We start from the raw sequence: 27,650 nt of genomic DNA, 5'->3' as shown, positions 1-27,650 counted from the left end.
ACATCTTATTTACTTAGCAGGCAGGTATTCATTGGGAGGTATCTGTAGTTATGAGGATAAGTAGACACGCTTAGTAAATGTTTGCACACATCTTCATACATACACACCTTTATAGTTGTTTGGCATCATTGGCGTAAATTTCAGGAGTTGGTTTACGAGGGACTGCCAGAAGAGGATTAACACGTGTGGCACAGTAATGAAACTTGATTTTATTGATTTTGCTGCATCCAGAGGTCGCAATAACGCCTGTACAAGCGTCATAGACGCCTGTACAGGCGGTTTTACTCCCTAAAAAACGTCTGATGCGTATGAATACGCACAATGATTTCACTGCCATTCATGAGCGCGCTGAGCGCTGTGAACGACACAGGCAGCACAGACATCCAATCACAAAGCTCCTCACAGCACAGAGCTTTGTTATTAGAGAGGGGGCTGCTGATTTGTCAGTATCAACGGGCTGCCGTGCCATTGGCCAATCTTATCACACCCCCTTCTTCCGCGCGCTGAACACTAATAGCCTGCTTCTTATGTTTAATCATAACTTTCATTTGATTGCTCTGATACCTAAACACCAAAAGTAAAAAAAGAATTTTCAAAACCTGCTGTTTCTCTAGATGACCTTATGTTGATAGTAGTGTTAATAAAGTCTCATGGATCTATAAAAGCAGGTACCCTACTTTTATAAGCCTTTGAAACTCTAATAACACTACTATCAACATAAGGTCACCTAGAGAAACAGCAGGTTTTTAAAATAGTAGTGTTATGTTGATAGTAGTGTTAATAGAGTCTCAACTGTTCATAAAAGTAGGGTACCTGCTTTTATAGACCCTTGAGACTCTATTAACACTACTATCAACATAAGGTCATCTAGAGAAACATCAGGTTTTTAACATTCTTTTTTTTCCTTTAGGGGTTTAGGTATCAGAGCAATCAAATGAAAGTTATGATTTAACATAAGGATCAGAAGCAAGGTTTTCTTTAGCCTCTTGGCTATTAGTTTCTCTATGTAAGTACCCTGGACCAGAGGTCTATTTTCCCATATGGAGCACACTTTCCAGAGATCACAGAGAAGACTATAGGGTACATTATACTGTGCAGTCCGATATATTGTGTACAAGACTGTCCTATAACTGCCTCCTGTACATTCGTCCCCGACCCCACCCACTGCCACCAGAACTACTGCTTCCTGCCACAACCACCAGACGTCCATGTTCAATTCTTATTGCATTGAGTTTTGCACAGTCCACTGCTCCGATCCCTCCGATCCCTAGGGATTCAGTCTTCTGAGAGATAAATTTAAAATGGTCAAAATTAGCTATTTCTGCATGGAAGACATTATAGAGGAGACTAGTAATGATTTCCCTGCATGAATAGCAACCCCTTAATGTTATATAAGCCTATGTATTATATATATATATGAATAACTACAATTTTCGTACTCCTCCTCAGCTAAAAATACTCCTTAAAAATGGTCAGAGGAGTATTTTTACTCTTCTGGAAGAAAATGTAGTGCGACTTCTGGCTGCATCTAAAAAGATACAGGGGTGTGCTTATAAACTTTCAGGTCATCTATTACAGCGTGGTGGCCAGGGCCAGACTGGTCTATCGGGATACCGGGAAATTTCCCGGTAGGCCGCCGGCTCTGGGGACGCTTTAAGATGTGCCTGCACTTTCGGCAGGCCGAAAGCTCTGGTGTAGTGGGAGCAGCGCTGCCTCCTTCCGACCACCTGGTGTCGCTGTGATCTGCAGGCGCCGCCCATTCACTCGTCCCTTTCAGTCCCGGAAGCCCGTGATCCTGGCCCGGCCTGGCGGTCCTGTTTGTGGCCGCCCCTCTCTTCCTGCGATTGGTCTCCCGCCGCCTCCCTTGCCCGGGGCTGCGGGGCCTAACCTCCAGATTCTCAGCAGCTATGCCAGGCCCGCAGACCGGAAGCAGAGCCCGCGTGTATGCCGTCGCGGATGTAAACAGCCTGAGGAGCCGCGAATACTGGGACTACGAGGCGCACGTCCCGAACTGGGGGTAAGAAGGGGCCAGGCTGTGCCCACATGTGACTGTGCAGGCTGTCAGGGTTATGTAGTGTATATTAGTTTACATATAATTTATAAGACTGTATGTACACTAATATACACTACATAACCCTGACAGCCTGCACAATCACATGTGGGCACAGCCTTGGCATCCAACACATATCACGGAGAGCTATACTGTGCATTATAACTTATAATGCACAGTATAGCTCTCCGTGATATGTGTTGGATGCCAAGGCTGTGCCCACATGTGACTGTGCAGGCTGTCAGGGTTATGTAGTGTATATTAGTGTACATACAGTCTTATAATGCGCAGTATAGCTTTCCCTGATATGTATTAGATGCCAGGGCCGTGCCCACATGTGGCGAGTGGCGGTGCATTATACAAAGCAGCACGGTGTCCGGTACTCACACGAAGGCGTGGTAGACGAATGCCCAGCCACGGGGTCTCTCCAGCACGTTGTACAGGTAGTTCTTCAGCCTCCGGTACTTCACGTTCCTCCGGCAGCTCTGACTGCTGTTGTACGACAGCGGCTTCCCCAGGCGGCTCATCTGCAAGCCCCCTCCCGGTCCCACACCGCTGCCCCTGCCAGTGTCACTAGTGCCCAGGAGAAGCAGCCCATCCCCTCTACTGGAGTTCAGCAGCACCCTGTTGCCCCGACCCCACATCTTTTATGCTGTAGTAACGGTCCCTACCCCTGCCTTTCCCTCCAGAGCTGCTTTTTATCCAGAGCCCAGAGCCTCCCTCATCGCCTCCACTATGGTTGCGGGGCATGGCATCACTGGCGTGCGCACAGAGGGCAGAGCGAGGTGCTCCGGGTGCATGCACAGAGCAGACCTGGGGACAGGGTGGCAGCGCTTCCTGGCTTCGGACTGTCAGATCAGATCACAAGTTGGCACCAGCCATACATACAGGAAGGCTCTGTGTGCAGGGTGCCAGGGGGGTCCAGTGTCTGTCACTTGGAGATGTCAGGGGCAGAGCTCCTTGAGACACGACGTATCCTCATCCACACACTCTTCTGTGCCATTCCTCTGCTCTGTCACATGAAGCTAGGGTTGGACGATATCAAAAATATTCCCACGATAACGATATTAAGAAATTTATCGCGATAACAATATATATCGTGATAAATACCCATTTTGCAGAAAAAACACTTGGGGCCAAAAGGTGACATTATACTGTATGGGGCAGCCACAAGGAGACGTTGCACTGTATGGGGCAGCCACAAGGAGACGTTGCACTGTATGGGGCAGCCACAAGGAGACGTTGCACTGTATGGGGCAGGCACAAGGAGATGTTTTACTGTATGGGGCGGTGGGCCACAAGAAGACATTATACTGTATGGGGCGGTGGGCCACAAAGAGACGTTATACTGTATGGGGCGGTGGGCCACAAGAAGAAATTATACTGTATGGGGCGGTGGGCCACAAGGAGACGTTATACTGTATGGGGCGGTGTGTGGTAGTGTAGGGACGCCTCTTACGATCCATCTAACTGGGGTAAAATCCTATTAGGATAGTTCGTGGAGGAAGTCTTCTTTGGGAGATTTTAAAGAAAAGGACAGGGCTCCACATGGGCTAGAAGTAAAAACTGGTATGGGGGTGGAGGTCATTCCGTGGTGATGTCACTCTCCACCCCCAAAATAGCACTACATAAGAAGCTGACTTCAAATATGAAGTCCTCCTACCCCTATAAATCACCCCCATGGACAGTGACTGCAGTCATTACCTGAAGGAGTAGTGAAATAGCCAGGGGTTATGTTAGCAGTCAGTAGTGGGCTGTCGGTCACAAAGGGTGACGCAGATGAAAACACAGAAAACACCATCAATGTAAACCATCAGTCTACCGGAGCCCAGTACACACGATATATACACGTCATGTATGTACACAATGACATCTCTATTTATATGCGTATCACATCACAGGTGGACACTGGAGTCAAGACACATGCGTTGGTGACACATATTGGGTCCAAAGAATATGAACTTAGTAGCAGGCTGCATAGAGCGGCGCCCAGGGATCTCAGTGCACTTACTATTATTCCTGGGCGCCGCTCCGTTCGTCCGCTGTGGCCCTCGTTTTTTTCTCAACATTCGGTGCAAGTAGGAGGAGACGCCTCCCTGTTTCTGAGCTCTGCGCTGTGATTGGACAGCGCTGCTGTCGGGGAGAAGGAGAGACACTGGCGTCTCCTACTTGCACCGAATGTTGAGAAATTACCGGGGGCCACAGCGGACGAACGGAGCGGCGCCCAGGAATAATAGTAAGTGCACTTAGATCCCTGGGCGCCGCTGTATGCAGCCTGCTACTAAGTTCATATTCTTTAATGTTTGTACAAAGTCTTGGTAAAGTTGCCATCACAGGTTTAAATAAAGTGAAGAAAAAAAAAAAAAAGCCTGCTCATCCCTGCAGCCAGGTTCAGCCCTCCGCGTGCTAGTAGTAATGCAGGAGGCAGAGGCCAGTGACCGGGGAACATAAGGTTTTTCGGAAACGGTGATATCGCCATATCGCCGCTTTTTATTATCGCGGCATATCATGGATACCGGTATATCGCTCAACCCTACATGAAGCCACATATTCTTCTCCAGAGTACAAGCCCTCTTCAGTCAATCTAATTCCCTGCCCTCTGTGGAGGCACCATGCCCAGCAGAACCTTGGTACAGCACAGTGACACCAGGTTACACACCAAGATGTTCTCCACTCCCAGCCCCTGACAACCTGTGTGACACCCTTTCACAAAGTGCTACCTCCAGCCAGAGCCCTGCTGTCAACTGCTCCAATCTCCTTGCTGTGATGCATAAAGAAGCATGTGAGGGTTACAGAGTGCCCATGGAGCCCAGATCCTAGAAGCGGATCTGCCCAGCTGATGCCACTCTTTCTGCAGATATGGTCTCCAGTACTGAGCACAATACTCCAAATGAGGTCTCACTAGTGCTCTGTAGAGTGGCATGAGCACCTCCCTCTTTCTACTGGTAATGCCTCTCCCTATACACCCAAGCATTCTGCTAGCATTTCCTGCTGCTCTATGGCATTGTCTGCCTACCTTTAAGTCTTCTGAAATAATGACCCCTAAATCCCTTTCCTCAGATACTGAGGTTAGGACTGTATCACTGATTTTATATTCTGCTCTTGGGTTTTTACCCCCTAGGTGCATTATCTTGCACTTATCAACATTAGATTTTAGTTGCCAGATTTTGGACCATTCCTCTAGTTTTCCTAAATCCTTTTCCATTTGGTGTATCCCTCCAGGAACATCAACCCTGTTACAAATCTTTGTGTCATCAGCAAAAAGACACACCTTACCATCGAGGCCTTCTGCAATTTCTCTGATAAAGATATTAAACAATATGGGTCCCAGAACAGATCCCTGAGGTACCCCACTGGTAACAAGACCATGGTCTGAATATACTCCATTTACTACAATCTTCTGTTGTCTGTCCTTCAGCCACTAATCCATTCAACAATATGGGAGTCCAAGCACAAAGACTGTAATTTATTTATAAGCCTTCTATGTGGGACAGTATCATAAGCCTTACTAAAGTCTAGATAAGCGATGTCTACTGCACCTCCGCCATCTATTATTTTAGAATGAGGTTGCTGGTGAGGCGGGTATCACAGATGTCTTAATGATACCCAGGGGGCGCCACAGAGTCTCCAGTATTGGCAATAAAATTTTGCAGTTATAGTGGAATACACTATGAAAAAGTTACACTTACTTCACCGGGGAGGAGGATAAAGGATAAAGCTCAAGACACCTATACCTCAACCTCCCCCGCCGAGGTCGCTTCAAATGATGTAGTGATAGCTTCCTGGTCCCCAAAAGAATGACACCAGGGGTCCAATGTAATTAGGAAGTCTTTTATTAATTCAGCTCGACGCGTTTCGGGAATATATCCCTTTCTCAAGAGCATATACATATAACACAAACCTATATAGGGGAATACAAACACATGGTATAGGGTCATCCTCCTTAGGGGAGGGGAGAAGGTCAAAGAAATGGGGTTACTTCCTGTCTATTGTTACATCCACTGCTTGTAATGAGGAAAAAACTTCCAGAGATAATCTCCCCTAAGGAGGATGACCCTATACCATGTGTTTGTATTCCCCTATATAAGTTTGTGTCTTTGTGTTATATGTATATGCTCTTGAAAAAGGGATATATTCCCGAAACGCGTCGAGCTGAATTAATAAAAGACTTCCTAATTACATTGGAGCCCCGGTGTCATCCTTTTGGGGACCAGGAAGCTATCACTACATCATTTGAAGCGACCTCGGCGGGGGAGGTTGAGGTATAGGTGTCTTGAGCTTTATCCTATATCCTCCTCCCCGGTGAAGTAAGTGTAACTTTTTCATAGTGTATTCCACTATAACTGCAAAATTTTATTGCCAATACTGGAGACTCTGTGGCGCCCCCTGGGTATCATTAAGACATCTGTGATACCCGCCTCACCAGCAACCTCATTCTAATTTCAGTCCACCAGTTGGTACTGATTCTCCCCCCCCCCCCCCCTTTTTTTCTCGGGGGTCCTTGGGGAGCTGCCTATTTCTCTCTATTTTATATATATTTTTCTATATATATATTTTATATACATTTTATATACATTCTTTTCAATATTGTGGTCATCCCTTGGCGCCTATTTCATCTCCTTTACCCCTACCCCCCTATTTTTGTACATTCCGTGCAGAATACCCCGTCTTCAAAATCTTTTTTCTCTTTGCATATATCTATTATTTTAGTCACCCAATCAAAAAAATCTATAAGATTAGTTTGACATGATCTCCCTGAAGTAAATCCATGGGATTTTAGATGTTCCACAATCCTCTCCTTAAGTATGTTTTCCATTAATTTCCCCACTATTGATGTCAGGCTTACTGGCCTATAGTTGCCCGATTCCTCCCTACTACCTTTCTTGTAAATGGGCACAACATTTGCTAATTTCCAATCTTTTGGGACGACTCCTGTTACCAGTGATTGGTTAAATAAATCTGTTAATGGTTTTGCTAATTCACCGCTAAGCTCTTTTGATAGCTTTGGGTGTATCCCATCAGGCTCCTGTGACTTATTTGCATAAATTTTTAACATGAATAAGTATTAAGCATAGCATGTACTATAACATTACCTTACAGGGGATGTCCGGGTTCAGAGCTGAACCCGGACATACCCATAATTTCACCCCCTGATGTTAGCATCAGAGAATTTCATGCTCTAATGCTCTCCTTTGCCCTGCACTGGATCGCGCAGGGCAAGGGCTCTTTTATTTACAATAACACACTGCCAGGCGGAGGCTTCCGCCCAGCAGTGTGTTCGTGACGTCACCAGCTCTGATGGGCGGGCTTTAGCGCTGCCCTAGCCGTTTTACAGGCTAGGACAGCGCTAAAGCCCGCCCATCAGGGAGCCTCCGCCTGGCAGCCCTATGGAGAGCCCGGTTCATAACCGGAACTCCAGAAAATGCCTTTGCAGGGCTAAGGAGAGCATTGGAGCATGAACTGCTCCGATGCTCAAGTCAGGGGGGCTGTCTGGGTGAAAATGGAGATCTGAACCCGGACAACCCCTTAAACAATGAAGCTCATGGTAAAATGGCTGCCTGTACATAAGATTGCATGGCTAGCTAACAGTAACAACTCCCTAATGAACAATTACAACTAGCTGAACAGCTCTGCATAACATCATGTCCCTGAAACAAAGGTAGATCTCTAACCAGATATGCTTTTACAAGGATGGTGGAGTTTGAGAAGGAGACATGCATAGGACAGCTCTGAATTGTGTCCTTCTCTTTCCCTGAATGCTTTTCACTCCCACAATGCAGTGCACCACCCACAATGCAGTAGTATTGTAACAGGAAAACACTGATAGATGGTCCTATAACCACACTAAACACTTCAGAAATACCAAGACTGAGGCAGAATGAACTAGAATCATTTTCTAACCCTGCTGGGCAGAACATTCCTTGTACCTTAAAATGAATTTAATAACATTTAAAAGGCATGTTGGTAATTGGTAAAAGGTTTTACAGTTTTTTTTCTCATAAATTGATTGTAATCTACTCCCAAGGTTTGTTTGCTTGTTAGATTGTTTTTGCAAAATAGGTGTACAGAAAACAACAAAATGTAATGTGCAGTGCCCCAGGATAGGGCACTTGCAAATTGTTCTTGTTATATAATGTTATTTAATGCTTTGTAATGTACCCAGTTTAGTTATGTATGGATCTGTCTAGGTTAAACATCCTGACCCAGGCCCTGCAGGAAGTTAGGTGTGGATCTAAGTCCAACCCTAGCTCAGTCAGAGAGCTGTGACGTGTCCCACTCCTCACTCTACTAGGCTAAAGTTTCAGAGAATCACCATCCCTAAATCCTAATAAAAACTTTCTAAACAACATGTCTTGATATTCTAAAGCAATTCCCTTCACTAAGGGGCCTAGACCAACACCTGAAAAACCTTCTTCCACCCAGCTTTACAGTTGGCACAATTTAGTTAGGTAGGTAACATTCTCCTGACATTCACCAAAGCCAGTGTCATGATAATGTTGCAGGTCCACCACCATTCTGTTATCAGTTATGGGCACAGGCGCTGCATCCTTCACCTACCTTTTGCACAACTACCAGACTCCTGTGTCCCCCCGCTGCAGGCCGCAGCCTGGCTGTAAGGATTCTTCCTGTGTGTGTATCAGAGAGACCTTTCCCTGCAGCATTGCAGGGGTTAATGTCCTTTCTGATTCTGTGTAATCACCGAGTACCTTCACTAGTGTAAAACGTAACCTTTACTGACGATCATTAAAACTCACCCAGATTGTGCCCATAAAAAGCAATTGTCAATAAGGCTGGGCGAGACAAGGAAAGGAAAAATATCTCACCCTGACACTTGCCCTATTAAACTACAGGCGCTGTCTAGTAAAAGGGGCAATCCCGTGTCAGGAGCCTCCTGATAGGCCATATAAATCCCTGACAAGGGATAGATACTGCCACCCGAGAAGAGACCTAGCATGACTACAGTCGAACAGTAATGTCATTGGTCAATGCATGTATCAGAAAATAATAAAGTTACAACATAAATAAATAGTCACACATAATACATATATGCTCCCATATAACCCAGTGGTGTCTTAATTTGATCACCAGTGGAAAAAAGGAGCACATACCATATGTCCCCGGAATGCAAACTTTGTCCCGACGCGTTTCTCTGAACCGTTCTCTGGGGTCAGTTCATCAGGGGACCACATATAACACAAAAAAACTCCAAAAAACAAACAATACAAAAATGGAGGCAATGATATATGTGCGAATCAGATTAAACTATTGTAATAGTGCCCATATGATAATGATCAATCTCATGGCCAAAAAGAATAACAAATCCCACAAATTTGGGACCAAATATAACGCATCTGCATCACACCCAACAATGTCCACAAAGCTGGTACGAATAAGCCCCTTTTAAAGCATACCGCAGACCAGTTAAATACTGATAGTAATAATCTTGCTTTATAAATACAATTGGCAAAACAGCAGGAAAGGCTAATCAAAGTAATCAATCGATGTAGCAGAAAGTGGGGAGAATATGGTCATACTTCCCTTAATCCCAATTGAAATGCCAGGCCTGGAGAGGGTATGATAATTAGGTCATTCTGGGTCAGCACAGGAGCATTGGTGGTGCAGTGATGGCCATCTAGATGGAAGGTCCGGTCTCTGTCCATGATGTCCATAGTAACAGCAAGATGAGATAACGCCCTTAAAACTGTGTATTTTAATCTTTTCTTACAGTATTATAAGTTTCATGGTCATGATTTATTAAATTTAATTAAAAATTAAAATAATCCATCTGCCTGCCCTGATTTTTGTAAGTTATTACTTGCTGGGATATTCCTAGGATTTTGAGAATTGGCAGGTATAAGGACTGTGAAGACAAATATTGTTAAAGGGGTTGTCTCACTTCAGCAAACAGCATTTTTTATGTAAAGGAAGTTAATATAAGCCATTTTATAATGTATTGTGATTGTCCATATTGTTTCCTTTGCTGGCTGGATAAATTTTTCCATCACATTATACACTGCTCGTTTCCATGGTTATGACCACCCTGCAATCCATCAGTGGTGGTCGTGTTTGCAAACTTTTCCTATAGTGTGCAAGCAATAACACCACTGATGGATTGCAGGGTGGTCATAACCATGAAAACGTAACATGTAAAATGTGATGAAAAAATTAATCCAGCCAGCAAAGCAGGCAATATGGACAACACAATACATTAGTAAGTGTCTTGTATTAACTTCCTATACATAATAAATGCTATTTGCTGAAGTGAGACAACCCCTTTGAATGAAAGAATCACACAATATAGTTGAAGTATAAATGCTCCTGTTTGCTGTTCTGAGCTGTAAAGTTACTGCTAGAATTGGGGAGACGGGACCCCAGAGTTGATCATTTTAAATGTTCTGTTTTGCAGTTTGGGTTCCATTTAGGTTGGTATAGGTTGGTATAGGTGGATAAGGGTAATAGTTAAGACAGCACTGGAGGTAAATATGAATTGTGGACAGAAAATGTGAAATATTCCTTTAAGGACCCGTCCTGTAAAACAAATGGATAAATTCTAAGTATTTAACGTATTTTGTAACATGGTGTAAGATTACATAAGAGTATACAATCATATGTGAAAAATAGAATAATCAAGTCAATCACCACATTTTAACATAATCTATGTTTTATTTGACACAATCTGCAGCATTCACACTTCTGCTGATTACTATTGAAGGACACATAGGTACCTAACAACATAACCATCTTCTATTATGTACTTTTTAATAAGTACATGAAAAGCATTTTATGCCAATTAATGATGTGTCTAAAATGGAAAATTTGTCAACTTTAAGTGTGACAAAGATGACATTTCAAATCTTTCTGTCATGGGACAAATTTCTGTACAATATTCCATATATATTCTGTATATAGGGTGACATTTATCAAAACTGGTGCTTAGGAAAACTGTCTAAGATGCCCACAGCAACCAATCAGATTTATACTTTCATTATGCAAAGGTGCTCTGAAAAATGAAAGGTGGCAGTAGAGTTAATCTCCTCAAGATGGTAATGATGCCTCAGCTCCTATACATACTCCACAACGCCCCTGTCTGATTGCCCCCGGATAGATTCCATAGAATAGTAGTGGGAAGAGTTAATCTCCTCAAGATGGTAATGATGCCTCAGCTCCTATACATACTCCACAACTCCCCTGGATAGATTCCATAGAATAGTAGTGGGAAGAGTTAATCTCCTCAAGATGGTAATAATGCCTCAACTCCTATACATACTCCACAGCGCCCCTGTCTGGTTGCCCCTGTATAGATTCCATAGAATAGTAGTGGGAAGAGTTAATCTCCTCAAGATGGTAATGATGCCTCAGCTCCTATACATACTCCACAACGCCCCTGGATAGATTCCATAGAATAGTAGTGGGAAGAGTTAATCTCCTCAAGATGATAATGATGCCTCAACTCCTATACATACTCCACAGCGCCCCTGTCTTGTTGCCCCTGGATAGATTCCATAGAATAGTAGTGGGAAGAGTTAATCTCCTCAAGATGGTAATGATGCCTCAACTCCTATACATACTCCACAACGTCCCTGTCTGGTTGCCCCTGGATAGATTCCATAGAATAGTAGTGGGAAGAGTTAATCTCCTCAAGATGGTAATGATGCCTCAACTCCTATACATACTCCACAACGTCCCTGTCTGGTTGCCCCTGGATAGATTCCATAGAATAGTCGTGGGAAGAGTTAATCTCCTCAAGATGGTAATGATGCCTCGGCTCCTATACATACTCCACAACGCCCCTGTCTGGTTGCCCCTGGATAGATTCCATAGAATAGTAGTGGGAAGAGTTAATCTCTTCAAGATGGTAATAATGCCTCAACTCCTATACATACTCCACAACGCCCCTGTCTGGTTGCCCCTGGATAGATTCCATAGAATAGTAGTGGGAAGAGTTAATCTCCTCAAGATGGTAATGATGCCTCAGCTCCTATACATACTCCACAATGCCCCTGTCTGGTTGCCCCTGGATAGATTCCATACAATTAATTCCATCTTCAGGGATTTAGTATGGCGAGGGGCTCAGCCTAGGATAAAATTGGAGACATTGCAGCATGCCAAGATGGCGGGGGAACTGGCTGTACCGAATCCTTGGGTCTATTACTTAGCAGCGCAGTGTCAACATTTTAAAGGCTGCTCTGACTACACACTAGTTGATATGACTAGTCAGATTCTGCAACAAAAAATAGGTGGGAAAGATCTTATGTGGATTCTGGAAGGAGCAGGGATCCCTATTCTGGAGGAAAACCTTCCCTTGATAGGGCTCATGAGAAAAGTGTGGAATAAGGTTAAGCAACTGAGAGGTGTTACGGGCACTAGTGAATTGGCTCCGTTATGGAACAATTTCCTTCTATCCGAGTTCCTCTCATTGACAGGAATGAATGATTGGAAGAACAAGGGGATTCTTAGGATATGTGATTTATTAGATAATGGGGTGTATTTCAAATCTTGCGCATGAGTTTCTACCAATATCTCCGATTGCATCATGCATATGATACTAAAAAGGCACTAGTATTATTAAAATAGACAGCCCAAAAATGAGTGCTTTCAGGGGGGGGATAAGAGAGGCCTGATATCTGTACTTTACACAATGCTACTGGATAAATTCCTGGATTCCCACCCATTGACACAGATGAAGAAATGGGAGAGAGATGTGGGGGAGATATTGCAGGATCAATGGGATGATATTTTAGAGGCGGTGCCACTGGTGTCATTGAGTGAACAATGACTGGTGTCATTTTTTTAACGCAACGCAGGCCCCATAGATGCGTGGGGGTGAAAATACGCAAGCAAGTGCGGATGCGGTGCGATTTTCACGTATGGTTGCTAGGAGACGATCGGGATGGGGACTTGATCTTTATTATTTTCCCTTATAACATGGTTATAAGGGAAAATAATAGCATTAATAATACAGAATGCTTAGTAAAATAGTGATGGAGGGGTTAAAAAAAAACAACCAATTAATAAACTCACCTTAATCCACTTGAACGCACAGCCTGGCATGTCTTCTTTCTTTTTTTATGAAAAGGACCTGTGGTGACGTCACTGCGCTCATCAGGTGATGGACCATGTGATGAGCGCAGTGCCGTCATCAAAGGTCCTTTAGCCAGGTCCTGAAGAAAGTAGAAAGAAGAGGAGATCCTCTACGCGATTAAGTGGATGGGGAGTTAAATTTGTTTATTATTTTTAACCCCTCAATGGACATTTTACTAAGCATTCTGTATTCAGAATGCTATTATTTTCCCTTATAACCATGTTATAAGGGAAAATTATAAAATCTACAGAACACCTAACCCAAACCCGAACTTCTGTGAAGAAGTTCGGGTTCGAATCTGGGTACCAAACATGCCTATTTTTCTCACGTGTGTGCAAAACGCGTTGCACTCGCACAGAAAAATCGCGCATTTTCCCGCAAAGCACCCACATCTTGTCCAGCCCTCACACGTGACGCCCGTGTGAAAGAGGCCTAAGAATAGATAGGGACCCCATAATATGTATATTGGTTTATGTCTTGAAGGTAGAAACGGACGAGGCTATAAAGGTCAAGTTGGGAAGGCTCTTGTATGTAGCCAGGAAACTGATAGCCTTACACTGGATACAGGCGAGTCCTCCGACACTTGAGGAATTCCACTTAAAAATTAATAACTTGCTGGTGTATGAAAAAGCTATATTCCTAAAAAGAGGTTGCCCACCTACAGGGAGTGCAGAATTATTAGGCAAGTTGTATTTTTGAGGATTAATTTTATTATTGAACAACAACCATGTTCTCAATGAACCCAAAAAACTCATTAATATCAAAGCTGAATATTTTTGGAAGTAGTTTTTAGTTTGTTTTTAGTTTTAGCTATTTTAGGGGGATATCTGTGTGTGCAGGTGACTATTACTGTGCATAATTATTAGGCAACTTAACAAAAAACAAATATATACCCATTTCAATTTTTTTTTTTTACCAGTGAAACCAATATAACATCTCAACATTCACAAATATACATTTCTGACATTCAAAAACAAAACAAAAACAAATCAGTTACCAATATAGCCACCTTTCTTTGCAAGGACACTCAAAAGCCTGCCATCCATGGATTCTGTCAGTGTTTTGATCTGTTCACCATCAACATTGCGTGCAGCAGCAACCACAGCCTCCCAGACACTGTTCAGAGAGGTGTACTGTTTTCCCTCCTTGTAAATCTCACATTTGATGATGGACCACAGGTTCTCAATGGGGTTCAGATCAGGTGAACAAGGAGGCCATGTCATTAGATTTTCTTCTTTTATACCCTTTCTTGCCAGCCACGCTGTGGAGTACTTGGACGCATGTGATGGAGCATTGTCCTGCATGAAAATCATGTTTTTCTTGAAGGATGCAGACTTCTTCCTGTACCACTGCTTGAAGAAGGTGTCTTCCAGAAACTGGCAGTAGGACTGGGAGTTGAGCTTGACTCCATCCTCAACCCGAAAAGGCCCCACAAGCTCATCTGATGATACCAGCCCAAACCAGTACTCCACCTCCACCTTGCTGGCGTCTGAGTCGGACTGGAGCTCTCTGCCCTTTACCAATCCAGCCACGGGCCCATCCATCTGGCCCATCAAGACTCACTCTCATTTCATCAGTCCATAAAACCTTAGAAAAATCAGTCTTGAGATATTTCTTGGCCCAGTCTTGACGTTTCAGCTTGTGTGTCTTGTTCAGTGGTGGTCGTCTTTCAGCCTTTCTTACCTTGGCCATGTCTCTGAGTATTGCACACCTTGTGCTTTTGGGCACTCCAGTGATGTTGCAGCTCTGAAATATGGCCAAACTGGTGGCAAGTGGCATCTTGGCAGCTGCACGCTTGACTTTTCTCAGTTCATGGGCAGTTATTTTGCGCCTTGGTTTTTCCACACGCTTCTTGCGACCCTGTTGACTATTTTGAATGAAACGCTTGATTGTTCGATGATCACGCTTCAGAAGCTTTGCAATTTTAAGAGTGCTGCATCCCTCTGCAAGATATCTCACTATTTTTGACTTTTCTGAGCCTGTCAAGTCCTTCTTTTGACCCATTTTGCCAAAGGAAAGGAAGTTGCCTAATAATTATGCACACCTAATATAGGGTGTTGATGTCATTAGACCACACCCCTTCTCATTACAGAGATGCACATCACCTAATATGCTTAATTGGTAGTAGGCTTTCGAGCCTATACAGCTTGGAGTAAGACAACATGCATAAAGAGGATGATGTGGTCAAAATACTCATTTGCCTAATAATTCTGCACGCAGTGTAAGTTCGACAAGCTATGGAGTAACTGACTGTCTCATAACCACATTATGATCTAAGAGTATAGGGTAAAGAGACGAACCATTGCCGGAGTGAGTAAGGGTAAGAGAGGGGGGTAGGGAATACTGTGGGTGGGGAAGGGGGTGGTAGGTTTTCATATGTCTACCTATCTATAAAATGACTCGAAAGTACAAAGTGGATTGTATCAAATAGGTTTATTTTGATATGACCTTATATACCCAATGTGAATTTGTAACATTATTCTTGTCAATAAGAAAGATTTGATAAAAAAAAAAAAAAATGAAAAATGAAAGGTATGGGCAACTAAAGGCAGTTTTCCTTAGGCCCCTTGCAGACGAGCATATCCGGATTAGGTCCGGATGCGTCCCGGTGCATTGCGGCAAACCTGCGTTACGTGAAAAACGCACAAAGAGGAGCATGCTGCGATTTTCACGCATGCACAAGTGATGCGTGAAAATCACCGCTCATGTGCACAGCCCCATAGAAATGAATGGGTCCGGATTCAGTGCGGGTGCAATGCGTTCACCTCACGCATTGCACCCACGTGGAAATCTCACCCGTGTGAAAGGGTTTTAACGCCCGTTTTGATAAATGCCCCCCCATAGTGTCTTATTATTCTTTTAATGTGTACATACAAAACTATGATTAGCTTGATTTGTATATGTATTAATAAAAATGACAACATTTTATGTGTTCACACCATAAAAATACAGCTTGCTGTTATTTGTATTTAAAACAAAATCGTAATTTTCAATAAAAAAAAATTTGCCAAGAATAATAAATATCCAATTCATTCTGTTTTGTAGAGGCAAGCCAATTACACCAGAGGATCACAGAGAGTGTGTACCATGCTCCTATGAATTCTAATATTGGCAGGTGAGATGCAATGTATTTGTCATATCACAGGCTTCTTATAAGGCTTAAAGGGGTTTTCCAGTAAAAATGATTATTTTATTAAGTCCCCTCAGCATGGCACTGAATCCAAAGATTTGTACTTACCTGCTCCACGCTGCTCCGGTCTTCCCCGCTAGTGTTGATCACGAATATTCGAATTTCGAATTTTTATCGCGAATATTTCGAATATAGTTATATATATTCGTAATATTCGAATATTCCAATTTATTTTCCAATTTTTTTTCTATTTTTTATCAGTACACATGATCCCTCACTGCTTCTAGCTTGTGGGCCAATAAGAAGGCTGCAATATACTTGACTTTTTGCGTGTTTGCGAATTTTGCTTTATATTCGTTTTTTTTGAATATTCGCTATATTGCTATATATTCTTGTTTTAGAATATTACGAATATTCGAAAAAACTAAGTTATAGCAATATAGAGAATATTCGAAAAAATCGAATATAGAGCAATTTAGCTAATATAGTGCTATAATCTTCTTTGTCTAATAGTTGTAAATTGAAAAATTCTCAATAAAAAATTTAAATACGAAAATTCGAATTCCGAAAATTCGCATATTACACAATCATTACCTTTCCGATTTTTCAAGAAAAAAAAATCGTGAATTTTTTAATTTTCAACGGATATTCTACAAAATATTCGCGAAATATTGCGAATTCGAATATGACCCCTGCCGCTCATCACTATTCCCTGCTGCCCCTGTTGTCTGCATCTTCTGGCACCGTTCAAGTCAACGTCTGGCTTCTGCAGTGACTGATGAACGTGATCTCACTGGCCTTGAAAGACGTCAGAGCACAGCAGTCTCTTTAAAAAGCCGATCTGCGGAGGTGTCGGGAGGTGGACCCCCACTTATCCGATATTAATGACCTATCCTAAGGATTGGTCATTAGTATAAAACACATTCGGAAAACCCCTTTAAAATTTTAGATGGACATTTCCCCATTTGATAGCTTTGGTTTCCTGCTTGAGCCAAAGGATTGTTTATTTAATAAATTGTTTAAATTCATGAATCATTGCCGTTTTATTTAGACATAATTGTATTTTGCTTGATTGAATAGATTAATGTTAAAATTATATATTGTCCTGTTCTGCTTTATTAAAAAGGCCAAATAAAACGTCATTAAACAATCAAAACAAGGCAGAATCCGCCAACAATAATAACAAGAACAGAACTTCAAGTCCAGTTGGGAGACAAGCGAAAGGTAAGAGTTTCTGGATACTTCTTGATGACCTAACTTTAACTCAAGAGAAAATAAACCCATCATCATAATCCATCGCTTTGTTTTATATTGACTTTTACGATAAGAAGTTCAAATGCATTATACATTGTTGTGCAGCGTAGTGGGGATGATTACAGATCTCTCATAGTTCTGCAGTGCAGTGTGAATTATAGAAAAAGAAACAAATGTACTAAGAGACAGAAACATAGAAACACGAAAGCTGTGGAAAAAAATAGGAAGTTTGTTTTAAACCAACAGAAGCTAAAAGGTTAGTGGTTCATGATCCCATGACCACATTCTTTTACTTCTTTTATATATAATTATAAAAAAAGTTTAAATTCTTTCTCGGAAATTGAGCAGTCGAGTCTTCTTAACAATAGTAAAATGATATACCATAATATATCGCAAAATAATGATGGAAGTTTGAGTTTGCAATTGATACTATTGTAATAGACTATGGGTACACATTTTAGGTACAGACCTATATGAGGCACATACCAATCTGTAATATAGACTTTTTTCAAATTCTCATTTTACACATGTGCACATTGTGTGAATAAGACATTTTGAGACTAAGGCCTCATTCACACATACGTGGATTTTCATGGACCACAGTCCATGAAAACCCGTCCTGCTGAGTGCAGGAGCGCACGGCGTCATTGGTTGCTATGACGCCGTGCGCTTCGTGCCGCCGCTGTACAGTAATACACTCATATGATCTTTACAAGTGTAGTAGTGTACAGCGGCGGCGGCACAAAGCGCACGGCGTCATAGAAACCAATGACACCGTGCACTCAGCAGGATGGCAGGACGGGTTTTCACGGACCGTGGTCCGTGAAAATCCACGTATGTTTGAATGAGGCTTATTATGGAAAGAGGCATGGAAGGACAATTTGCTTTCTTAGGGTACTTTCATACATAGCTTTTGCTGGCATTTTTCTGCACTTTTGGATTTTTAATGGCATTTTTTGCCCCTGTGTTTTTTGCAGCCTTTTTGGCGTGAAAAAAACCCTGCTCCCAATGTTATTTGAAAGTCTTTGGCAGTGGTGGCGAACCTATGGCACGGGTGCTCGAGACGGCAATCAGAACCCTCTCTATGATGCACCAATATGCCTTAGACTTTTCCTGCCATTCATCAGCGCAGGGCGCACTATGAACAGCACAGGCAGCGCACTGAATGTAGGTAGGCTATTACAGCTAAATGATAAACTACAAGGAAGATATACTGTATTGGACTGTAGTATTCAGGATACCGTGTTGGCACTTTGCAATAAATAAGTGGGGGAATCTTTTTTTGTTACTGGTATATTTGTTGATTAGATGGCGTTTTTTAGGTGTTTTGACATCACCTTCTGTGTAGGAGAAAAGCGGCATTAAGAAAATACTTGTGGTAAGACACACTGCTTGCAAAACATGCCAGGAAAACCACCACAAAAAAATGCAGCAGAAACCCTAGGTGGGCAAAAAAAATAAAAAAAAGGAAAGCAGTTATTCTGACCTTTGTGGCAAAAAATACCCCCACCATTGCCAGACTCCTGTGTCTTCGCATGACTGGGCTGTAAATATTGAGGGTTTTACACTATTTAGGAAAGACATTGTCAATAGAAAAGGCGGTGGCGTGTGCAGGGGCATACATAGAAATCATTGGGCCCCATAGCAAGAATTTAGATTGGGCCCCCATGCCTGTTCCAAGTCCCTCCCACTATGCGCCCTGACTCCTCTCACTACCCTCCCTAACTTCTCCCCTACCCCACCTCATGCAGCAGTATTTTGTTCTACAAAATGGCAGTACTCATGCCGGAACCCAATAGACCCATTATAGTGAATGGGATCTGGTAGGTTCTGGCGGTTAATAGCATATTTTGACATGAATATGGGGCATTACATGATATAATACCACCCAACTTTCCTGCTGTCCAGCATGGCACATGCGCAGAGACATGAGAAAAGTTTGAGGAAGTGAGTGCCCCCCTTCCCCCCATCGTCTGTGTCATGCAGGACAGCTGGGAGACACTGACATTACTCGCTATCCTGCATGACACATGTGCAAAGACAGGAGTCTCTGGGAAAGCTGGGTGAACCCCTCCCCCCTGTCTTTCCATGTTCTTATTATCTGCATTTATGCCTTGCAGGATAGCAGGAAATCTGAGTGACATTACATGATGTAATAGCACCCAGCTTTTCTGCTGTCCTGCATGGCACATGTGGAGAGACATGAGTATAGTCTGAGAAAGCTGAGTAACACAACTTCCACCTACCCTCATATCTTCTCATGCCTCTGTACTTGTGCCATGCAGGACATCAGGAAAGCTGAATCACATTACATAATGTAGTGACAACCAGCTTTCCTCCTGTTCTGAATGGCATATGTGCTGAGGAAAGCTGAGTGACCCCCCACCTCCTTCCACACACATACACCTCTGCACTGTCCTCACCTACAAGTTGTCACTTACTTCATTACTTGCGGGGTTGTGGCAATCCAGAGGAATCAGGCGTGGTGGAGCTAGCAGGAGGGAGGCGGGGCTAGCAGGAGGGAGGCAGGGCTAGGAGGCGGGAGGTAGGGCTAGCAGACAGGAGACAGTTAGGAAGATAGACAGGGCAGGGACTCCTCCACTGCGGGCCCCCCTTCCTCACGGACCCCATAGCAGCTGCATGGTCTGCCTATATGGTAGGTATGCGACTGGGTGTATGCCTGTATGTCAGGAGTGATCTGAAGACAAGTGTGAAAGAGGCAATTGTGGGTGAGGATGGTGAGGATGTGGAAACCTTATGGGTGGAAGTTCAAAGGGATATAAACGCTGAAAAAATAATACTTTGTGTAATCTATAGACCCCCTAACATCACAGAGGAGATAGAAGCTCAACTGTATAACCAAATAGAGTGGGTTGCACAGGCTGCTACAGAGGTCGTAATGGGAGATTTTAACTTCCCAGACATTGATTGGGGACATGGTTCTGCCTCAACCGCAAAGGTGAGAAGATTCCTCAACTTGCTGCAGGACCACTTTATGGGCCAGTTTGTAGAAGCTCCCACTAGGGGCAATGCTCTTTTGGATCTGGTAATCTCTAATAATGCAGAGCTTCTTGGAAATGTTACTGTTCGAGAAACACTAGGTAATAGTGACCACAATATAATTATATTCCCCCTAAACTATAAGAAGCAAACTTTGTCAGGCAGACCAAAGACACTGAATTTTAAAAAGGCTAATTTCCCTGGGTTGAGGGCAGCATTTCAGGGCATAGACTGAGAGCAGCTACTGTCACATAATAATACTGAGGATAAATGGGAGAAACTTAAATCCACATTGAGTACGGTAATTGCACTAAAAAAGTGTATTTCTTTAGGTAACAAATATAAACGGCTAAAATTAAACCCCCCATGGCTTACAGCTAATTTAAAAGGGCAATAAAAGACAAAAAACGGGCATTTAAAAATACAAATCTGAGGGGTCAGCTGTAGCGTTTGAAGATTACAAAGGGCTTAATAAAATCTGTAAAAAGGAGATAAAACTTTGCAAAAATACAAAATGAACAGCAGGTAGCAAAAGAGAGCAAAACAAATCCCAAAACATTATTTAAATATATAAATGCTAAAAAACCAAGGTCCGAGCAAGTAGGTCCCCTAAATAATGGTAAAGGGTGAGTAGTCACTGAAGATAAGGAAAAGGCAGAGTTACTAAATGTTTTTTTTTAGCTCTGTATATACAAAAGAATAGAAAGGAGCTGATATCTGTGGTGCTGGGGCTGCTAGTACATCCAGTAATATACTCAATTGGCTAATTTTAGATATGGTCCAAGATAAGTTAAATAAGGTAAATGTGAACAAGGCTCTGGGTCCAGTTGGATTACACCCAAGAGTGCTTAAAGAGTTCAGTTCAGTCATTGCTGTGCCCCTGTTTATAATTTTTAAAGATTCTTTTCATACTGGTACAGTGCCAAGTGATTGACGCAAGGCAAATGTGGTGCCCATATTTAAAAAAAGGATCTAAGTCCTTCACAGGTAATTATAGACCAGTTAGTTTAACTTCTGTTGTGGGAAAAATGTTTGACGGACTCTTAACGGACTATATACAGGAGTATGTGACTGTAAATATTATTATAAGTGCTAACCAGCATGGGTTTACCAAGGGCAGAAGTTGTCAGACTAACCTGATTTGTTTTTATGAGGAGGTGAGTAGTAGCCTGGACAGAGGGGCACCTGTGGATGTAATGTTTAGGGATTTTGCAAAGGCTTTTGATACTGTCCCTAGACGTTTCATAGGTGAAGTAAGGTCTATAGGCTTGGAAAGTATAGTTTGTAATTGGATTGAAAATTGGCTGAAGGACCGCATCCAGAGAGTTGTGGTCAATAATTCCTATTATGCAGTTCAGTTCTGGGCACCAGTCCATAGAAAGGACACACTGCAGCAGGAAAAAGTACAGAGGAGAGCGACTAAACTGATAAGCGGCATGTCGTAGTTTTATTCCAGCCGCCTCTCGGCATGTTTGCCGTGCTGCCCCGGAGCTCCGGCCCGCCCCCATCATAGTCAATGGGACCGGAGCGGACCTCTGGCGGCACGTGTGCACTAGCAGCAGCACGGATCCGGCAGGCTGTTAACAGGAACAGCCTGCCGGAGAAGGCTGCCGCTAGTGTGAAAGTAGCCTAAATCAGAGCATTGCACATTATACTAATCAATACAGTATTCTTCTGTGGGCATCTTTATAGGTCTGGGTTATAGGTATAGGTCTATTAGGAGAACAGTAGTCACACTGTTGTGCCAACTCTAACACTATTATGAAGATTACCTTTTCAGATATCATATTCCCCTCATAGCAGCAGAAAATTGACAATGGATTACCTACCTATATAGAATGTCCTGTTTCTGCTACAGAAGGCCAGTATTTTGTATTTAAAGGGGTTTTCCAAGTCATTATTTTATTCTTTGTATGTTTGTCTAAACAAAACAAATGGATTTTCAGTTGACTTACTTCTTCCATAGGGAGCGAGTAGTCCTGCCTCTGTGCATGGAACGTCACTGATGTGCAATCTGTGGGCTGAGCTGGTTTGAGCGACAATCCACACCCTGGTTAATGGGCATCCTCAAAGAGGCTGAGATTGAATGAACAGTGCTTGCCAGCTGCCAATGTGTACCAGTCATAGTCATGTGTAGCGCACACCAGTGCCAATTTCCAATATGTGGGTGGAGCTTGTCAGAGTGAGAAGCCACATCCACTGTACTTTATTGTTTCCTGAATGTGGAATAGCTTAGCATTATCTTTCACAACCTGATGAGCAAAAGGGAAATTACAATCAAACCCAGCAGGGTGGGAGGTAATGGTTTATTGGACTAGAACAGGTGAAACCGTGCCTGTATAAATGAAGGATTTAAAGGGCCAGGAGAGCAAACAGAAGAAAAAAAATGTCTGTGTGATGCCGGTAACCACTGTGAAGAGCTGCAGTATAAGGTCAATCTGTTTCTTTGTGCCAGTAAGGCTGACAATGGGAGTAAATAACCATCAACATTATTGTGCAAAGAGAACCAAGACAGGCAGGGTAGGGAAAAGACTTACCTGGCACCCAAAAATATTCATGAGAAGAACATCATAGATTGTAGTTATACTGCCCCACAGATCTGGAACTGCATGTAAACAAAAGGGCCAGAGCAGTACTAGGTAAGTGTGTAAATAGATTTTTTTTATTTATTAAGACTTACTTATCTAATGTAGAAATTCCTAACAATCAGGTTTGCATTGTGTTATTTTTTTTTCTAGAACTTGGATAAACCCCTTTAATTTTTAATTAAATAGTAGTGCCAAAATGAAAAAGAGAAACCAAAAATTCAAAAACAAATGTTTTCTATGAATGCAGAGTATATAAAAATACCCCTTTCTGAAGTGTCTCTTTAAATGTCAGAAATGTAAAGTTATGGAATCAGCACCCACAGGAATTGTTAATGGCAGAAAAAGATTAAGAAAGAGTTGGACATTTTTCATGATTTAAACACATACAGGGTTTGGCCTCACAGAATAGAATATGATCCCATCACTAGATCTAAATACACAGCTCATGTGCGGAGTTTCAATGCCCTAGTATGCATGACCCCTGAATGATATTAAAGGAATTGTCAGTTTTTTTATATTGATGACCTATCCTCAGGATACATCATCATCAATATCACATCCCCGCCGATCAGCAGTTTGAAGAGAAGGCTGGGCTCGTGAGGATAGGTCATCAATATAAATAAAGTGGACAACCCCTTTAACAGCGTTGGATGTTGGTCTGTCCATCAGATTGTTCCATCTTATTGTTCCTATATCTGGACCACTTGGGTTTGTATTTTCCTTTTTAACATCACAAACTATGTAACAAATTTTATATATATATATATATATATATATATATATATATACACACAGTGGGGAAAATAAGTATTTGATGCACTGGCGATTTTGCAAGTTTTCCCAACTACAAAAAATGGAGATGTCTGTAATTTTTATGGTAGGTACAATTCAACTGTGAGAGACAGAATCAAAAAAACAATCCAGAAAATCACATCGTATGATTTTTAAATAATTAATTTGCATTTTATTGCATGAAATAAGTATTTGATCACCTACCAACCAGCAAGAATTCAGTTTTTCTTTAAAAAACCCTCCTACTCTGCACTCATTACCTTAGTAACTTGTTACCTGTATAAAAAACACCTGTCCACACACTGAATCAATTACACTCCAACCTCTCCAACCATGGCCAAGACCAAAGAGCTGTCTAAGGACACCAGGGACAAAACTGTAGACCTCCACAAGGCTGGGATGGGGTACAGGACAATAGGCAAGCAGCTTGGTGAGAAGGCAACAACTGTTGGTGCAGTTATTAGAAAATGGAAACACAAGATTACTGTCAATCTTCCTCGGTCTGGGGCTCCATGCAAGGTCTCGCCTCATGGGGTAAGGATGATTCGGAAAAAGGTCAGGAATCAGCCAGAACTACACATGAGGACCTGGTCAATGACCTGAAGAGAACTGGAGCCAAAGATTACTGTTAGTAACACACTATGCCACCATGGATTAAAATCCTGCAGGGCACAGAAGGTCACACCAGCACATGTCCAGGCCCGTTTGAAGTTCGCCAATGGCCATCTGAATGATCCAGAGGAAGCATGGGAGAAGGTCATGTGGTCAGATGAGACCAAAATAGAACTTTTTGGTATCAACTCGACTCGCCGTGTTTGGAAGAAGGATGAGTACAACCCCAACAACACCGACCCAACCGTGAAGCATTGGGGTGGAAACATCATACTTTGGGGGGAGTTTTTCTGCAAAGGGGACAGGACGACTGCACCGTATTTAAGGGAGGATGGATGGGGCCATGTATCGCAAGATTTTGGCCAACAACCTCCTTCCCTCAGTAAGAGCATTGAAGATGGGTCATGGCTGGGTCTTCCAGCATTACAATGACCCGAAACACACAGCCAGGGCAACTAAGGAGTGGCTCCGTAATAAGCATTTCAAGGTCCTGGAGTGGCCTAGGCAGTTTCCAGACCTGAACCCAATCGAAAATCTTTGGAGGGAACTGAAACTCAATGTAGCCCAGCAACAGCCCCGAAACCTGAAGATCTGTATGGAGGAGTGGGCCAAAATCCCTGCTGCAGTGTGTGCAAACTTGGTCAAAAACTACAGGAAACGTCTGACATCTGTAATTGCAAACAAAGGTTTCTGTACCAAATATTAAGTTCTGTTTTTCTATTGTATCAAATACTTATTTCATTCAATAAAATGCAAATTTATTATTTAAAAATCATACATTGTGATTTTCTGGATTCTTCCTTTTTAGATTCTATCTCTCCCAGATTAAGTGTACCTACGATACAAATTGCAGACCTTTCCATCCTTTGTAGGTGGGAAAACTATTCCACAGCGTTTTTCTTACTTTGTATGTAGCTATCAACTCCAGTATAAAGTGGGTCGGTATCTGTATTTAGGAGTGTGTCCCCCGGCCCGTGGCTCAACTCAGTTTCCAATCCAAAGCTCGCGCTCCACTAGAGCACCTAGTGACGTCACTGTAAGAGCTACGGGTGGCTGGATAACTTCCATCGCGTTTCGGATAGATCGCTGTCCTTCGTCAGGGATTCTGTTTGGTACTACTAGATACCTTCTATATATATACTTGTCAGCATTGCTTTAACTCTTCCTTTGCCGATTCACTGAAGGCCTTAGTTGGGTACAGCAGGTAGTTCGGTACTGCTGCAATACCTCTGCAACATATAGTTAATCGTAGTGTGACATGGGAACGAGCGTCAGCGCTATTATCAATACTATATACAGGGTGGGCCATTTATATGGATACACCTTAATAAAATGGGAATGGTTGGTGATATTAACTTCCTGTTTGTGGCACATTAGTATATGTGAGGGGGGAAACTTTTCAAGATGGGTGGTGACCATGGCGGCTATTTTGAAGTCGGCCATTTTGAATCCAACTTTTGTTTTTTCAATAGGAAGAGGGTCATGTGACACATCAGACTTATTGGGAATTTCACAAGAAAAACAATGGTGTGCTTGGTTTTAACGTAACTTTATTCTTTCATGAGTTATTTACAAGTTTCTCTTTGTTTACAGCCATTGACATGTCGCCGAGGTTAACACGTGAGGAGCGGATAGAAATTGTGTTGATGTCTGGTGAACGCAGTAACCGGGTCATTGCAGCAGATTTCAATGCAAGACACCCTACGAGACCACCCACCTCCCATGCTACAGTTAGCAAACTGCTTGCTAAGTTTCGTGAAACTGGTTCAGTGTTGGATTTGCCAAAATGGGGACGCATGAAATCTGTCTCTAATGAAGAAACATCAGTGGCTGTCCTAGCTTCATTCAGCAAGAGCCCACAGCGTAGCACTCGCCGCATGTCACTGGAGAGTGGCATTAGTCAAACATCCCTTCGGCGGATATTAGCTACTCACAAATGGCACCCTTACAAACTCCAGCTACTGCAGCATCTCAACGAGGATGACCCAGATCGGCGCACTGAATTTGCAGAATGGGCAAAACAAAAATTGGAACAGGACCCTCAGTTTACGCAGAATATTTTGTTCAGTGATGAGGCAAACTTTTATGTAAATGGTGAAGTTTACAAACAAAACCACCGCTATTGGTCTGACACTAACCCACATTGGATAGATCCCTCCAAGACTGTTGGAACAAAAAAATTGATGGTATGGTGTGGTATATGGGGTACAAAGATAGTGGGGCCATTCTTCATCAATGGAAACCTCAAGGCCACTGGATATGCGAAATTGCTACATGATGATGTGTTTCCCTCTTTATGCACTGAAGCTGGCACGTTCCCTGAGTTTTTCCAGCAAGATGGTGCACTACCACATTATGTCAGGTCCGAGCATTCCTAGATGAACAGTTTCCTGGAAAGTGGATTGGTCGTCGTGGGCCAGTTGTATGGCCCCCAAGGTCTCCCGATCTGACCCCCTTAGACTTTTATCTTTGGGGTCATCTGAAGGCAATTGTCTATGCTGTGAAGATACGAGATGTGCAGCACCTGAAACTACGGATACTGGAAGCCTGTGCTAGCATTTCTCCTGCGGTGTTGCTATCAGTGTGTGAAGAGTGGGAGAAGAGGGTTGCATTGACAATCCGACACAATGGGCAGCACATTGAACACATTTTATAAGTGGTCAGAAACTTGTAAATAACTCATGAAAGAATAAAGTTACGTTAAAACCAAGCACACCATTGTTTTTCTTGTGAAATTCCCAATAAGTTTGATGTGTCACATGACCCTCTTCCTATTGAAAAAACAAAAGTTGGATTCAAAATGGCCGACTTCAAAATGGCCACCATGGTCACCACCCATCTTGAAAAGTTTCCCCCCCTCACATATACTAATGTGCCACAAACAGGAAGTTAATATCACCAACCATTCCTATTTCATTAAGGTGTATCCATATAAATGGTCTACCCTGTATATTGAATTCTCAGTTTTTTCAACAAAAATTAAGCCAAAATGGAAAAGCCATGTGTGAAAAACTAATTTTCTATATAACTTTATCAGTCTCTTCCACTTCTGGAGTAATTTTGCCTCACTCTTCTTTACAACATTGCTTCAGTTCACTGAGGTTTGTTCATTTATGAAGAGCTCTCTTATTTGCGTGCAGA

The 27,650-nt window shown here is 42.6% G+C and overlaps 1 protein-coding gene across 1 annotated transcript in view; it reads left to right on the top strand.

Moving 5' to 3' along the window:
• MCF2L2 (MCF.2 cell line derived transforming sequence-like 2) overlaps window positions 1-27,650 on the top strand; it is a 554,965-nt gene that overhangs the window by 476,618 nt on the left and 50,697 nt on the right. The window contains 2 exon segments of the mRNA XM_040428287.1: window positions 16,179-16,248; window positions 17,390-17,487. Coding sequence (XP_040284221.1) covers window positions 16,179-16,248; window positions 17,390-17,487 — 168 coding nt within the window.

Source organism: Bufo bufo, chromosome 4 (genome assembly GCF_905171765.1).
Source record: "Bufo bufo chromosome 4, aBufBuf1.1, whole genome shotgun sequence".
Lineage (NCBI taxonomy): Eukaryota > Metazoa > Chordata > Amphibia > Anura > Bufonidae > Bufo > Bufo bufo.
Note: the sequence above shows the minus strand (reverse complement) of the source record. Positions and strands in the feature narration are given on the sequence as shown.